The sequence below is a fragment of the Candoia aspera genome, chromosome 5 (genome assembly GCF_035149785.1).
Source record: "Candoia aspera isolate rCanAsp1 chromosome 5, rCanAsp1.hap2, whole genome shotgun sequence".
Taxonomy (NCBI): Eukaryota; Metazoa; Chordata; class Lepidosauria; order Squamata; family Boidae; genus Candoia; species Candoia aspera.
The window spans coordinates 115,980,052-115,995,949 of NC_086157.1; the positions used below are offsets into that span (position 1 = coordinate 115,980,052).

General features: G+C 49.8%; 1 protein-coding gene across 2 annotated transcripts in view; it reads left to right on the forward strand.

Moving 5' to 3' along the window:
- CLPB (ClpB family mitochondrial disaggregase) overlaps positions 1-15,898 on the forward strand; it is a 97,467-nt gene that overhangs the window by 28,836 nt on the left and 52,733 nt on the right. For both annotated transcript variants that reach the window (XM_063306026.1, XM_063306027.1), the window contains exons 4-5: positions 2,021-2,124; positions 6,264-6,392. In XM_063306026.1, the coding sequence (XP_063162096.1) occupies positions 2,021-2,124; positions 6,264-6,392 (233 nt within the window). The remainder of the gene's footprint in view (positions 1-2,020; positions 2,125-6,263; positions 6,393-15,898) is intronic.

The following is a 15,898-nucleotide window of genomic DNA, read 5'->3' on the forward strand; positions in this document are numbered from 1 at the left end:
CCCTTATGGGCAGCCATTTGGTTCGTGTTCGTCCTTGTCAGCTGAATACTCATTTTCTGTGGTTGGACCTTTCTTCTCTCCTAAGCAGTGGAAGGTGACCTCAGTTTTAGAGATGGAGAAACAAAAGACCTGGCTTATATGACTTGTCCTTCTTCTTACTGTTTGCTTAAAATAACTAAATCCAACGCATGCCTGCGGACTTCTTTTTTTCCCTTCAAGCATTCTGTGTTTTTAATTGTTTAGTTACCATCGTACTCTTACGAACCCTTCCAGGTGCCCACTGGGCTCTGTGGCCGGATGTAAATGCCATAAACAAACAAGAATGGCCTTTTAATGGCTGCGCTGCTCCTCATCCAGCTTTGCAAAAGCTAATTTCACTTGGAAGCTGGGTTATGTTTTGTTACCTGCAAATTGGACAGGGGCAATCAATATCTGCGATCACTCAAATGTCACACTGGCTCCAAAGGAGGGGAAGGCGGTGGTGCAGGCTGCCTGAAGGATACGGCTTGGCATTTTGTCGGGACATTCGGCTGAAGGGCAGCTGGGTGGGGTTGAAGGGCCATTCCCAGATCCTCTGCCTGTAAGCCAGCCTGTTCCGGCCACCTGCGTGGAAGTGGGCCGGGCCCACGTGGCAGGAGCCAGTTTGCATCTGAGAGAAGCCGTGGGTGCCTGTCAGGCCCAGCCCAAGAACAGCCCAGTCCAGCCAAACCCCAGTTCTTCATCTGCTCACACCACGTAGGCAGAGTCTTGCCAGACTCAAGCTCCTCTGCCTCACCTGAGGGGAAGCAACCTGGGAGGCTCCCGGGCGGGGCAGTTCTGAACCTCTCGGTTTTCCCCCAGCTGCCCCTGACGACGTTCCCTCTTACCTTGCAATGTGCTCCCTCCTTCCTGAGAACCAGCAGCATTACCGAAAGCCACCACATCACCAGAGTCTCTCACCTTCGTTAGAGCACAATGCGGGAATTACCTCCCTCTTGAATAAATTAAGACACCTTTAAAAAAATAGCATTGATTTTTTAAATTATATTTATCAGGAATAATTTATTAAAAATACTGAGGCATCTTTCAAGGTTATTGTATGAAGCAATTTTAAAATACACCAAACCAGTGTAGTGTGTTTAAAAGACTTCCTTATGTATTTTTTTTTCTTCAGATTATAGGGCTTCAATTGAAAATGGCTGTATACTTTATCATTTTTCCTTGGGGGTAGGTCCACGCTCCCTCTCTCTCCCCCAGAAGGGCCCTGCTCTTCCCCCTTGGGCTCCCCTCTGCAGGAGCTGGTGGGGTGTCCTGGCTCTCAGGCAGCTTCCCTGGCCACACCACGTGGGCAGATTCTCTCCTGCGTTTCCCTGGGCCGCAGAGGAGAATTCCCATTTTGCTTTCTTGGGGCCAGCCTGCTGGTGCTGCTGGATTCCCTCCAGAGACGTGGAACTGCAGCTCACGTAATTCCCAGCCGTGACCACATCCACGCTTTGGAAATTACTGGCCTTGGCAACTTATTGTTGCTCTTACCTGGAGGGAATCCGGACTGGTGGACTGGAAAGTTGCAGAGCTGCAAAGCTGGTGGCTGTGGGCGATCTCCGTGGCTGCGTAGTTGGTGTCCATGAAAGCAGATCCCAGGTCAGTTAACTTCCAAGTCTGAGAATGACACCCTTAGAAAAGTGTGTGCGTGCGTGCGATGTTCCATCTTTCCAGGGTCTCGTTCTTCAGGGCTCCCAAGTCCTTCACTTTCAGTGTTACCTGTGGGGAGGCCAACTGCCTACCTTCATACCTTCGCAGTTCTGCCAGAGCAAGATCTCACTCCCTGATGTCTCAGAAATTGGGTGCTGATGGTCGTGGAGACATTTTTGACCCTGTGTTTTCCTCCGGCAGGTTTTGCTGGGCAGAGCCTAACCTTTTGATTTGGGGTTGCCATTTTCCCTCTCCCCCTTCTAATAGATCTTTTCTTCCCTTTTCCAGCCTCTGCGAGGGCTTCCTGGACCTGACATAAGCATCTTTCCTTACTGTTCTTTCTCGACAGCGTGGTGAAGCTTCTGCTTGCAGGTGGAGCCGATCCAAACTTGGGAGATGAGTTCAGCAGCGTCTATCAAACTGCCAAAGAGAAGGGGATCCATTCTTTGGAAGGTAACAAGATTCCCATCACACTCAGTTTTTTTTTTCCTGTCAGGATCCCTGGGACAATGTGAATTTTTTCTTCTCTGCCTTCCTTTGAAACAATGCAGTTAAAAGCATTTGTTCAAATTCTAGCTTTACCTGAGGCCTCCACAATGCCCTTAGGGGTGTCTGTCTGTCTGTCTTTCGCAATCACAGATCAAGGCTTGAGGATCCAAATCTTGCAAATAGAGATCCATTTCCCAGATTGTTTAAATTACACTGTAGATTTTGTGAAGGAGCTACTCAGCCTGTTGCTTCTCACAGCCAGCTTCCTCTTGGCACACAACAGAATGTTGGCCAGTTTTCTCTAGGCCTCTGGTGAAGCCCCCCAAAGCCGGCTCAATCCAGAAAATAGCCAGAGCAGAGGCAGACGGCTCAAACAGCGTTTCCATATCCTGCCTGGTCAGAAGCACCGCTCCACCGCCCTGGCCACTGGGGGGTAATGATATGGAGGGGAACCCAGCAGCACAGCAGATTCTCATTAAAGCAGTTTTCTGCAACCCAGGATCCTGCGGACACTTTGGGATTTCAGGTCCTATCATCCCCAGCCAGTGGGAAGAAAGAGAACTTTGAAAGTTGTGCTGCAGCCCATCTGGAGGACCCCAGGCTGGATATAACTACATTAATTTTTTTTTTCTTGAGCTGGTTTCTTCCTTTCCAATAATTGTTTTGCAAATGTTGGAGCTTTAAAGTTTACCTAAAAACATCAGGCTTTGGTTGAATTTACCTGTGTGAGCCTTTGCCTGCAGACTGGATAGGCATTTCCTCTGGATTTAATTTACCTGCCAGTGCATCTAATCTTCATGAAAACATCCGAGACAGAATAAGAATTTTCAGTCTTGAAGAGCAAAAGGGATTTAAGAAATGCTCCTTTTTATTATGTAGCAGCAGCGAAACTGAAATTCTGCACAGCTTCACTCCAGAAGCGGCAGTTCTTCGAAAACAGACATTTATTTAGGAAACACCAACAAAGGCTAAAGTCAAGGTCAGGAGATCAGATTTGCAGGGAGAAGGAAATTCCCTGAGTCACAAGAGCTGCCATGTGTGCACACGCCCGCACACACACACGTGGACAAGTGGCCTCTTACAGCACATACAGCGCCATTAAGCACAGACAACAGGATGTCGATATATCTTGCTAGACTTTATTTAAGCCAAAAATACATCAAGCAATAAAGTTAATATTTTTGTGTGCAATCCATGCCCTTTCAGCCTGTATATATTATATTACTTTCTGGTTCAGGAGGGGCAGAGAGGAAGAGCTGGAGTGTAGGAAAATAAGGCCACTCCAAAGGAAGCTGCATTAATTTGTTTGGTTGACATGTTTTATTAAAAAGAATAAATTCACTTGCATTAAAAAAAGAGAGAAAGAGAGAGAGGGAGATGGGCGTAAGAGAGAAAGAAAAACTGCCTTTGTTTTCCCGAGCTATTTTTAACGATTTGCATATTTTGTGTATAAATATTTTTTTTCATAAAAGCCTCCAAATCGGGGGGAGGTGTGTGCGCTCCGCTGCCACCATGCCTGCTGCACAAAATATATTACAGACATTTATATGGATGGCAGGGAGGGGAGATGGAGAGCTGAAAATTTCCAGGCTCCCCATGATGGATGGCGGACGAGGCTTCCCTTGACGCTTTATTGAGTTTCCGATGATTATCTCTCGTGGAGACATTTTTTATGGATGACGGTTGAGCTGTCATGGTGGACCACGGGGGAAAGCTACCTAACAATAATAACGCTTTAATCTTTTTACTGCACTGCTCCCTAGTATCTCAGATTCATCTTCCCTGACACCAGCCACTTGATTATCTGGCCCCTCCCTGGATAGGCAAAGGAGGGAAATAAATAAGGATACAGACTCCCCCCCCCAAAAAAAAAGAAACATACAAAAGTGAAAAAATGCAGCCCAGGAAAAAAAAGGTCCAGCCTGTCACTCCGATTGCTCCTTCTGTAGGTGTTGAGATCTATTAGCATTAATGCCAGCTGGGAGAGGTCCTGGCTATTAATTACAATATTTTAGATTTGTTTCCTCTCGTCGTTTCCTTGTGTTTGGAATCCAGCAGCCCCCCAAAAAGGAGCGGGGGCTGCCTCCTGCTGCTCAGGAGCCGCCCTGGAAGGAGTGGGGCTCAGCTTCAGGGGCATCCGTGCTTGCTGGCTAACTAGCTATTTATTTATTTTATTGCATAGTTTATGTGGATGCCCATCTCATGTGCATGACTCCAGGGTGGCTAACCTCTAAAAAGGGACTTGAGACAGTAAAAAACCAAAATGAAAAACAACAGGAATAACATAAAATAACATAGCAACCCAGAGCACTCCTTCGACACAGTCATGACCAAGAAAGCACCCACCTGCGTGTCATGACCTGTGCGAGGTTTGGGGTGCCGAATGTCCTTCACCACAGCCGCTGGTGACCCTGCTGAGAGACCAGTGGCCCAGTGGGAGGGCAGAGAAGTGAAGTCCAGACTAGTCCTCAGGATGTCACAAGGACTGGCAGTGGGCCGAGCCACCAGCGAGTGGCAGGGATCTTGAGTGCCCACAGGGGGATGCCCATCGGCTGGCTCTCCTGTCTCTGCCCTCTCACCAGTGGGAAACACTGCGGCATCGAAATTTTGTAGACCCGTTTAGATAAAGTGGGTGGTTACATTTCTTTTATGCCTTGAGGACTAGGATCATTGATTTAATTCCAGTAGATTTTCAAAGCACAGCAGCTGCATTCTAGGTGGAAAGCCCATGTCTGCCAGGCAGGCCTTAGCCATCCTCCTCAGGTGGTTGCCTTTCAAATGGGCTGGCCTGCAACTTCCGTCACCCCCAGCGGTCTGGTGCAGCGCATCTGCAGGGAACTGGTTGCCGAGAGACCGGAGAAGGAAAAGCAGCGCAAACGAGTCGGATCGCTGCCTGGCCCTTCAGAAAAGCACCCTGCGCGTGGAAGCCTCCGTCACCCGTGGCCCGAGACTGAGCACCCCTGGCCAAACGGCCGGTAGCGGAAGGGCCTTCTTTGTGCGGGCCTGTGGCCGGAGGAGGAGATGACGGTCCCTGTTGGGCGAAGGCAGGGGAGATACGCCATGGAGACCATTAACAGTGTGGCCCCATGAAGCCTGTGTATCTGGGGGCAACCCGCAGCAACGGGGAAGGGCACTTGCCCCTTGCGGCGTCTTTGTGGCTCTCTAGGAGGCGCATGGTTGGCCTCTCTCGGGCCTCAGTGGCAGAAGCTCCTGGGGTGACTTCGGGCCACTCCCTCTCTCTCAGCCAGCCTACCTTGCAGGGGGGAAATAAAAGGAGGAATATTATGTATACTCCCTTGAGCTTCTCAAAGAAAGGGAGAGGTAAATAAAACAAATACATTAAAAAATGAAAACTGAGCCAATGGTCTGATCAAGCAGGGCTGCCCTTACCTTCTGAAGCACAGCTGGTGTTTCTATTCTTTTCTTGAAAAATCTGTAAGGCGTCGTGTTCCAGGGTGGGAAAGAAATTGGTCATGTTCTTTTTTTTAACAGGAACTTAACAAATTTCCCACTGAAACTCTTCTAGTCTTTAAATATTGTGCTTGACATTTCACAGTGTAGTTGTACCCTTGAAAAGCACATCCAGGAATGTGTCTTAGGGGAAACTTTGCCCACAAATGTGTACCTTAGTGAAAATAATTTTTCAAATTGTTTGTTTGTTTGTTTGTTTGGTCACTACATTATTTATATACTGATCTATTCCAAATGACTCCCTATATTATATTAGGAAAATTATATTTGTTTATTCATTAGTTTTACATCTAATGAATTTACATCTCACCCCTCCTCCAGGATTGCAGGTCATAGCCTTGTGCGTGTTAGAACTGTGCAGAGCAATGCCGCTGCCCGTTTATGCAGAGCTGACAAAAACAGAGAAACAAAACTGATCTGGCAGCAGAACAACCCAGAGTTGGTCCAGTGGAATTGGCAGGTTCATCTACTGTTGGATATCTGGAAGCTCCTGTTTTGGCGTTCAGAATGGGTTTTCTGACGCAGCTTTCATCACTTGGCAGAATTGTTTACATATCACTTGCCGCCCCCGCCCCCCCCCCGAGTGTCACTTTGTCCCTGACCAGCCGTTCTTCTCCCCCCGTCCCCTGCAGTGCTGGTCACCCGGGAAGACGACTTCAACAACCGCCTGAACAACCGGGCCAGCTTCAAGGGCTGCACGGCACTGCATTACGGGGTGTTGGCTGATGACTACACCACAGTCAAGTTGCTCCTCGAAGGAGGTAAGGGTGGCACGGGGGTGGGGGTGGGCTTTTTCTCCCCGAGGAATTGCCCAGGAAGTTCTAGAGTTCTTCTCCCGGTGGAGTTGGAAGCTAGCTTGCCACCTCTCCAGCAAATTGTGGGCTGTGGTTTTGGGATTAAAAGAGAGGGGAAGGAAGGCACCTCAGCAGTTCCAGGGTAGAAGCTCTCCAGAGGTGGAGGGGCTGAGCCTCCCGGCCCATCTCTGCCTTTTCTCCCTGAGTTTGTCCCCGTTCCGTTTCATTTGCTTCCTTCTGTCTTTTCAGAAGGGACCCCCTGAAACAGTAATGTTCTCTGGCTACTTGCGTTCTTTCGGGGGAAATGCCTTTTTGGGCCTAGCTTTCGGATTTACCCTATTCCTTGCGGTTCAACACATTTTAGCACAGACTCCCCCAAAATGGTGTCCACCGAATGTGTTGGCTTGCCGTTTCCCAGCCAGTGTTTGGAGGAAAGCCGAGTTAGGAAACAGTGCCTTCAGAAATGAACGCTTGCGTTGGTCTGCTAGAAAGAAGAGCAGCAAGAAGGCTGCCCAGGATTCCCGGTTAATCACTGTGAAACTGGATGGCTCTGAGACAGCATTTCTCAACCTCGGCAGCTTGAAGAGGTGTGGACTTCAACTCCCAGAATTCCCCAGCCAGCCGTGCTGGCTGGGGAATTCTGGGAGTTGAAGTCCACACCTCTTCAAGCTGCCAGGGTTCAGAAACACTGCTGTAAGGTATACAAAGAGCTGTCATCACTCACAGAAAGCTCCTCCGCTGCAGGACCAGCCACCAAACTCCTGCTTGTGAGAGTGGCTAAGCTGGCCGTCACAAGGGACAGATCCTTCTTGGTGGTGGCCCCCTTAGCAGAACAGCGTGCCAACACGTGAGCAGCTAGTCCCAACTTGTGGCCTTCTAGATATTACTAAAATTCAATTCCTAGCCTCTCTCCCCTCTTCCCATCCCGTTTCCCATGGCCTGAATTGAGTGACCGCGTGACCTACCTGGCCTCCTGTGGTTGCAACGATTAATTCTGAGCTGCTTCTTGTTCTTACTGCGCTTGGGATTTGCCGTTGTGGGCGCTTTTAAATTTTGTGGAGCGCCTCTTTAGGAGGGTTTGCCTCAACGGGTGGTCTGTGAAACTTTTGAATAAGGTTTGGAACTTTCAGATAAAACACTTAGCTGCCAAGAAGGAACTAGGTCAGCTCTGGTGAGTTTCTGGCTGACTGGCTGCCTCGTCTGCTGGGATTCGGCAGAGGCTGGTGGGTGGGCAGGCAGTGGGGCGTTTGGTGTAGGGAAGGGCCCCCTTCCGCAGCCCAAAGCCTGTCCGAGGGGCTTGGATCCCGAGTGTAAGAACGAAGCAAAGCATTCTGGAGCAGAGCAGCTTGGGGGCTCTTTTAATACACCCGATAAGTTAGCTCGTAGATAAATGCACTTTATCCTGCTTGCACCTCTTTCAGGGGTGTCTGCCAGTCTTTGTGTGGTTATTGCCCCGTTTCTCCAACAGAACATTCCCTTGTCCAGAGTTTGGGTTCCCCGCCCCGGTGCCACCTCGACCCTGGCTGGGCACACATTCCTGTGACTTTGTTGGGAGCCCGAATCTTCGAGCCTCCAAGGCCCCGTCGGCTGGGTGGCTTTTTCAACAGCCTGCAGCCCCTCTTGGCTTGCCCTTTGACATCCGAGAGGTGGGCGCTTCCTCTCTGCCTTCTCCCTTTTACACCCCCCACCCCCCTTTTCACAAAGCGCCCCCTTGTCCGGCCAGGCGTCCTGGGCTGGCTGTTTTGCCTTTGGGGCCAAAGCCATTAACCCCGCCCAGCACCACCCTCCCCTCCACCGTGCTTAAACACAGAGCCCCCTTTCCGCCCTCTTCCTGGCTGGAGGCAACCTCCTCTTCACCCTTCACCCCCCTGTTGGCCTTCGATGGCCTTTCTGCTGAATCACTTGACCCTTCCTTGTGGCCAGTCTGTGTGTGCCCAGCAGACCGCGAGAGGCCAGCCCCTTCTCGCCTGCTTGTGCTCCGCAGTCTCCTGACCCGAGCTGACACCCGGGAAGGCCGGTGCATGGGAGGCCGAGCGTCCTCCTTGCCAGGCCTTTATTTGGCTACTTCCACACTTAATCGATCCTCAGGTTTTGTCTCCTTTTGATTGAGAAAAAGGGCCTAGAGCGCCAATGCATGCAGGTTGCTGTAGATTAATTGCACACGCCTGCCTGCCTTTTGAAGCAAGACTTTTATTATTATGGCATTTCCATGGTTAGAAATGGGAAGTTTTGTTGCCCTTCTGGCTCTGGGGCATTTCTCCGCTGAGAAACAACAGTCCTTGGAAATGGAAGGCACCCTGAGAGGAAGGAGAATGTGTTCCAACTTCTGGAACCAAGTCACTACAGCTGGATGAGGTGGGGCAGGATTTATGCGCAGCAGGCTTAGCCTGAGGCTGGAAGCATTGGGAGCATTTGACCACCTTGCAAAGCACACCCGTGTCCTGTATCGTGTTTGCCTTTCTCTCACTGCTGGTAGTGGTGGTGCAGTGTCCTGCAAAATGCTCTGTTGCCCTTGCATTCAGAGGTGACTTCTTTCTTTAGTTATTTATTCAATCTTAGCCCACTGCAGTCATCGACTCCTGGTAGGTTTCAATCAGTAATTTGCAAAAAAAACACATCTCCAGTCTAATCAAACAGGTCAAAAATTAAAATGACAAAATAAGATTAAAAAATAGACATTCTAGATTAGGCAACAACTAAGGAGGGACGTGACTGAGGTGTGTATTTCGAAGTATGACCAAAGACCAGGGACTCTGGGGCCAAAACAATTGCCCAGCCCTGGGCATGAGAGGGGACCAGGTGAGCAGCTCCAGCAGTGAAGCCTCTCCACCATGTGGCCAAACCTGACAGGCAAGGCACTCAACCAGCGTAGCTTGAGTAAACCAGGTGGTACCAGCCCTGGCAACCCGTTGGCAGACATGAGAGTACCCTGAGGTGCCAGCAGCAGTGACTCTCTGGTCCATCGACACAGAACGTGGGAGTTGCAGCCCTGTCCCCACAAGGGAGGCGGTCTCCAGGGTTGAGTGATACACGTTGCTGAACCAACTCGTGAGGAACAGACGACCTCCAGAGTGAGTGAGGCGAGGGGGGAACCAGTCCCCCTTATTCCCAGTAGTCCACCAGGTAGATCCTGCTCTTTCCCAGCTCTACCTATTCCCTGTCCACTTTGCACTCATGCAAAAAAGGGGGGAAAGAAGAAAGACACTGAAAGAAGGAGAAAAGGTGTGGAAAGAAGACTGCCATCTGCCCTGGTAGTGTCAGAGAGAGGTACCGACAGGACAGCTCACATATCAGAGGTGCCTGGATGCTAAATACACTTCAGACACACTTGGGGGAGGGTAGACGGCCCGTAACCTGTTTTGTCCCACAGAACTAGAAACTTGGGGAGGTTTGACATCAACAGGTGGGCTAGAAATAGTCACCCCCAGTGCCACCGTTCGTTCTGTCGGGGATGCAACCTCAGCAGCAGCAGCATCACCCATGAGGGCCCTGCTAAGAAACACTTGCAGGGCAGCAGTCTGGGCGGAACGACCTCTGTTCATTAAGCATCGTCAACAAGCTGGCTTGGGCAGGTGCGGCTTTCCGGTCCCCAGAGCTGCAGAGGACGGTTGAGCCCCTGGCGACGCTCCCTCTGCTATAGCGAATCCCTTTCTGGTGGGCCCCAACCAGAGGGACCAAGAACAGTAGACCGAAGGTGTGTGTGGTCACTGAAAGATGGACCTGGCAGTCCCGCCCCACTGAAGGATTCAGACAGATCGCTGGGTGTTCTTCCTGGAGGTGAGGTTTTTTTGTAGTTAACAGTGAAGATGCTGAACCACGCTTAGCTGAAGGGAGGGTTCCTCCCCTGGGAAAGAAAAAAAACCTTACGGCCTGCCTTTGAGGCACAAGTGGGAGATTAACCCTTCTCTGGCTGATCGAGGAAATATTGCGTGGCAAGTCCAGCTAATGCTACTTGCCCTCTTTTCATGTGACTATTAATTGCGTCTTTCTTTTCTTCACATGTTCTTCCAAGTTCACTTGCCATTCTGTGTTGCCTTCCAAGTAAGTATCCAGTTAGCCCTTTATTTACTTCAGTGTTTCTCAACCTTGGCCACGTCAAGCTGTGTGGACTTCATCTCCCAGAATTCCCCAGCCAGCCATGCTGGCTGGGGAATTCTGGGAGATGAAGTCCACACAGCTTGACGTGGCCAAGGTTGAGAAACACTGATTTACTTAGTAGAACATTCACGCTGATGATGTCACCTAGTTGGGTAGCAAAACATCTGCACGCAATCAACCAAGCTCAGAGAGTACCAAGAGCCCCACAGGCAACCCAGCGTTTCCCTGTTGCAGATACAGAACAGACTAAAAAGTCCTTCATGCGGCACAGCACTAGCCAGTTGAATTCATTACAGCCAGATCTGGTGACGGTTGCTAAATGGGATGGTTTTAAAAAGAGACCGAATAAATCCATGTAGGACAGGATCGTCGAGGGCTATCACTCGTGAAGCGGCACTGTGCCTCCAAATTCCAGTTGTAGAGAAGCAGTGGTGGAAAAGGATGAGGTCTCCATTTTCTGCTTGCAAGCACCACACAGCTGGCCCGTCTCAGGAAAGCATGGGCTGCACTGAGATGTGCCTGGGCCAGGTCCAGCAGGGCTGTTACCAAATTGCAGAGCTTATATATTCCATGTCCTGGTTTCCTGTTCTTATTGCTGGCTAGCATGGTCTTGCCTAACTTTAATCCTGGTTCATACAGATGTGGACTAGGGCTGAGTGTATATATTGTACGGTGTGCTAAATTATAATGTGGTTTCTTTCATTTTGGCTTAGTGTAGTGTGTGAACCCAGCTTTTGCAGCTCATGCAGAATGAATTCAAAGGATTGATTTCTTAAGATTTGGGCTGGGAACAGGGTGTCTTCCATGCCCCTTGGACAGTTGCCAGCATGAGTCCCAGAAGATGAGGGCGGGGGGGCTGCCACGGCGTCCTTAAGAATGGAGGCACCTGCGAAGGTACTTCTGCAGAGGGTAGCGTGCATTCCCCATGCTGCACCCTAATCTCTCCTTGTGCTCATATTTACAAGAGAATGTGATAAATTCCATATTGATTCCTTCGGTTGCACTGTAAATTTTGCAAAAGATGATTAAATAGCGCAATAGTGCCTGCCAGTGCCAGGGCTCAATATGTTGCAGGCCGGCAATATCGACCTCCTGCGTTTGAAGGCCGCGAGCTCCAACTCGGAAGCCCCAGATCAGTAATTAAACTCCGGTGAGACCAGGATGTAAAAGCCAATCATGTCACGGCACCGAGAGCTTTGGCATCCCGACACCGGCAGCGCAATAAGCGCCTGGCCAGCCGCAGGTTTATGTCTGTGTCGAAGCTTTTAAGAATAGTTTCCCCACCGGGCAGGGAACAAATGGAGCCCTCAAAAGCCTTCCTGGGCATGGAGGTTTTCAACTAATAGAACCATTTGTAAGGCATTTAATAGCATGAAATAGCAAAGCAGGGTGGACCCTGTGTGTTTGTGCGCAGGCAGGCGCACTTGTGTGCCATGATCAGCAAAAGTAGACAGCTGTTTAGTTTGTCTTCCCTCCCCACACAAGAGTGGAAGCATGTGGACGGGTAGGTCGGAAAGATCCCAGGGATCTGCTCTTCTGCCTGTGGAGGGGGCAGAATACTCGCATTCCCCCCCCCCCCACGGGCATTCTACTGAGTTGAGAATCTTCCCCCATTGGTCAGGTTGAATGCAACCACTTTGTTCAAAGACAGAATGCCAAGTGCTGGGGAGCATGGAATTCAGGGCCACCTTGGGTCGTTTCCAAAGCCCTTGCAAGTTTACAGAGCAGGAGGTGCCTCGGTTGTCCCCTGTTCCAGGTGGTCATCAAGCCGTGTCATCCCAAGGATGGCAAGCATCATACTCCGGCCCTCTGCTGAGCCCTGCCTGTTGTTTATTTCACAGCCCTTGCACACCACCATCCCTGGAAATGCCCATCCCACCTCCCTTGCAGCAGAACTCCCCCTCTCCTGAAGGGCAGGTCTTCACGTGCTGCCAATAGAGGGGGCATTGTGTGTGATGCTTGTGTCCGTTCCCTGGTGTTTCAGCTACAGCCTTCGTGCCCAATGGCAGCCTTGTGGTGGTGCTGGGATTCTGATGGGCACGGCCAATGCTGGTTTCAGCTGAGACCAGTCCTCTGGGGCAGTTGAAGACAGATCACAGAACTGTCGGTGATGAAGGACCGTTTTGGAAGGAAAGGCGGGATATAAATTAATGAAGAAAGAGACATTTTACTCGGCTTCCTTCGGTGATGTACTGCTGCATGCCTAGCTTCCAGCCCACCTCTAGGCGCTGTTCTTTAAGTAGCAAGCAAGGGATTTGTGTATCATTATAAAAACGTTATTTGCAAGACGTGAGGAAAACATGAGCATCAAAACCTGCCCTAAGAGAGGAGAGGCCCAAGCAGAAGGGAGAAGAAGGAAATAAAACTTTGCAACTTTTTGAAAGTTCAGAAACTCCCCCAAATTTACTTTAAGAAAGTTTGGTTGAAAATACGACCAGCTTCCTTGGGTAGACAGTCGCACGACTTTCCAGCAGTTGCACCCAGAACCTGGCTTTGAGAATTGTGTTTTTTGGGAGGCAGCGCTGTCGCTCGTTGGCTGAAAGTAGGAGAAAAGAGGAGCAAGGTTTTCTACCACAATGGACAGGACGATAATCACATGTTTTGCCCTCTGCATTGACTGCTGAAATGGCTGGGGACTCGCTCTTTTTAAGAAAGAAGGCGAGAAGGCTAGGGATCAGGGAAATTAGGGCTCGGGGGGAGCCGCCCCACCTTTGGGGACACCCATGCTGAGGTGAAGCTCCCCCTTTGGTCTTGGGCAACCAGCCCCTTAGCATGGTGGGGGGACAGGCAATTATAGCTAAAGACGACCAGTGTTCCTTGGTGAAGCAGGCATGAATGTGAGGCCTGGAGGCCTGCAGCCCTGGCAGTGTAGGCGAGGGGGCTGGTTTTAATGGGGAGGGCAAATGTGAACTGTTTTCAAGCTTTGGGTATGTTACTATAACTGAAAAAAAAAGTTGCAGCTTTCGCTTATTAGATAGTAAGTGGTTTCATGTTTCCTTCAAGATTTCAAAAAGGAACGCGTAGAGCAGCCTTTCTCAATCTTTTGATCCTGGAGGAACCCTTGGAATATTTTCCAGGCCTCGGGGAACCCCTGCCCGTTCAGGCTCAAATATAGGCCAGACGTTGCAAAATTATTACTTTCGTTTGATAGGTAGGCCTGTGTAGATGCATTAACAGTGTCCTTAAACTGAAAATAAAGAATGAAACTTGCCTTTTTCATGTGAAGTTGCCCGAATTTGAAACAGTTTTTTAAAATAAATTCTGATCTCCCAGGGAACCCCTAGGGACCTCTCTCAGAACCCTGGTGTAGAGACTTGTTAGGTAAGAACCCTTGAATAGGATGTTAAGAAAAACACCCTGCCCTGTATATGAAAAAGAAAAGCCCCAGGTCTAAATGTCAGACTGCAAGAACAGGAGTCCATCGGACCAAAGGCCTCGCTGCTCCTGTAGCCAACTGAGTGCCCCTGGGGTTAAGCCTACCAGCAGGTAGACCTGCAGCCACCAAGTCTACCAGTCGCCTGTTGTGCGTGTTCCACTCCTCCGAGATCTCGGTCTCCGCTCTGGGAACTCCCCTACCTGCCTGCCTGCCTAGCTGTTCAGAAGCTGCTGAAAGAAAGGAAACACCAAAAATGCTTTGGCCTCAGCCTGTTACAACCACATGGTGCAGAAAGTCGTAGAACAGTGGCTGGTTTGTGAAGACCAGTCGGTCTCCCACGGTCTGTAGTCTAGGAATTGCAGTCTGTGGTCTGCTCCTTCTCAGGCTCCTGGCCCTGAATCCAGACCTTCCTTCCACGGTGGTTGTGATACTATAAAGGAACATGTGCGTGGCGCGATAGAAGTCGGTATAACTACAGAACAGCTGTCCAAGGTTTGCGACATTTCAGCCTGGCTTTAAAATGTCCAGAGGGTTAGCTCAAGAGTTGAAGGGAGAAGATTGAGAGTCTGGTCTTTTGTGGCTGGTTTTGGGGTCCTTGAGACTTCGCCCTTTTGAGAACAGACGTGTGCAAATAGCCTGGGAGTTTACGCCCATCACCTCAGTTGAAGGAGGCAGCCTGTTGTGTGCGCAGGAGTGATTAGAGCCATCCACTGTTGGCAAGGAGAATGGCATTGCTCGTGGGCTGACACCCTCCCTCCCTCCCTCTCTTTCCCTCCGCTTTCAAAAGCTACCTGCGAAGTATTGGTGCCGCCCCATATTGGAAGTGCGTTTATTTTACTGGAAAAAGGGTGATCATGTTAATTCAATCACGGAGAGGCTCTGGAGGACAGGAGTCTCTTTCTATTACTTTAACTAGCCATGCAGAGCAATAAGGATGTCGAGACTTGTCAGAGATGATGGCTGATGACACGGCATCATCTCCTGGATAGCTACAAGCTCCGCTTCCTCCTGGCAGGCTCTGGTGCTGGAAACAGCTCTTGGTGGTGGTGGCTGACCTCTCCCACGCGCGTGGGTAAACACGGGTGCGCACCCACACCCACACACAGACACACACACACAGACACACACACGTGAATCACTACTACAAAGAGAATAAGGTAGTGGTCCTTTGGAATCTGATGAATACAACTGTGGCCTTAGGTATTCCATTCCTGTAGGCATTTCTTTCATGAACATGGAGAGATGTGGGGTTACTTTTAGGATAATGGAACCGGAAAGTTTGGCAGGGCGTCTGATCCCGACCTCTGGCTGGAAGGGGCATTGGTCACCCATCGGAACACTGCGCTCGTCTTGACTTGTACCCATTGTACAGTTTGCAAAAGGTGCTCTATCCTGTCAGCTGAGTTCAGCGAAATGCTGCTGTGCATCAGTATTACTCCCTGCATCTCGCAGGTGCATGGGCAGGAGAGCTACAGTTGTAATCGAAATTATTCAACTCCCATTGCAAATCAGGTTGTCAAAAGGTATGGACTTTCAGCTGTTTGCAATGAAGAAATAAAATGCAATTGAAATAGCTCAACACAACAAACGATTCAAGTGGTGTCCCCAAAGTCAACTGAAAATGCAACTCATAATGACTTCTCCAGTCTCAAAATTATTCAACCCCCTGAGTAGAATCCGTCACAACAGCACACATACAGTATGCAAAACAGGTGTTGTCTCAAGCACCCCTGATGCAACTAATCAGGGGCTTCATAAGTTGCACCAGGTGTGCTTGAGCAGGAACACTTGAAATACCTGAACTGGCTAGGGGTTTGTTGAGTGTCACGTTTGACTACATGTTAGAAATACAGTCTGGCTAAGTCAAGAGAATGGTCCAGAAAGGTAAGAGAAGAGATCATCGCCCTTCACAAACAAGGAACAGGATACAAAATGATAGCGAAGGCACTGAATGTTCCTAGAGACACCTATGGAAGCATAGTTTGCAAGTTCAAAGTTA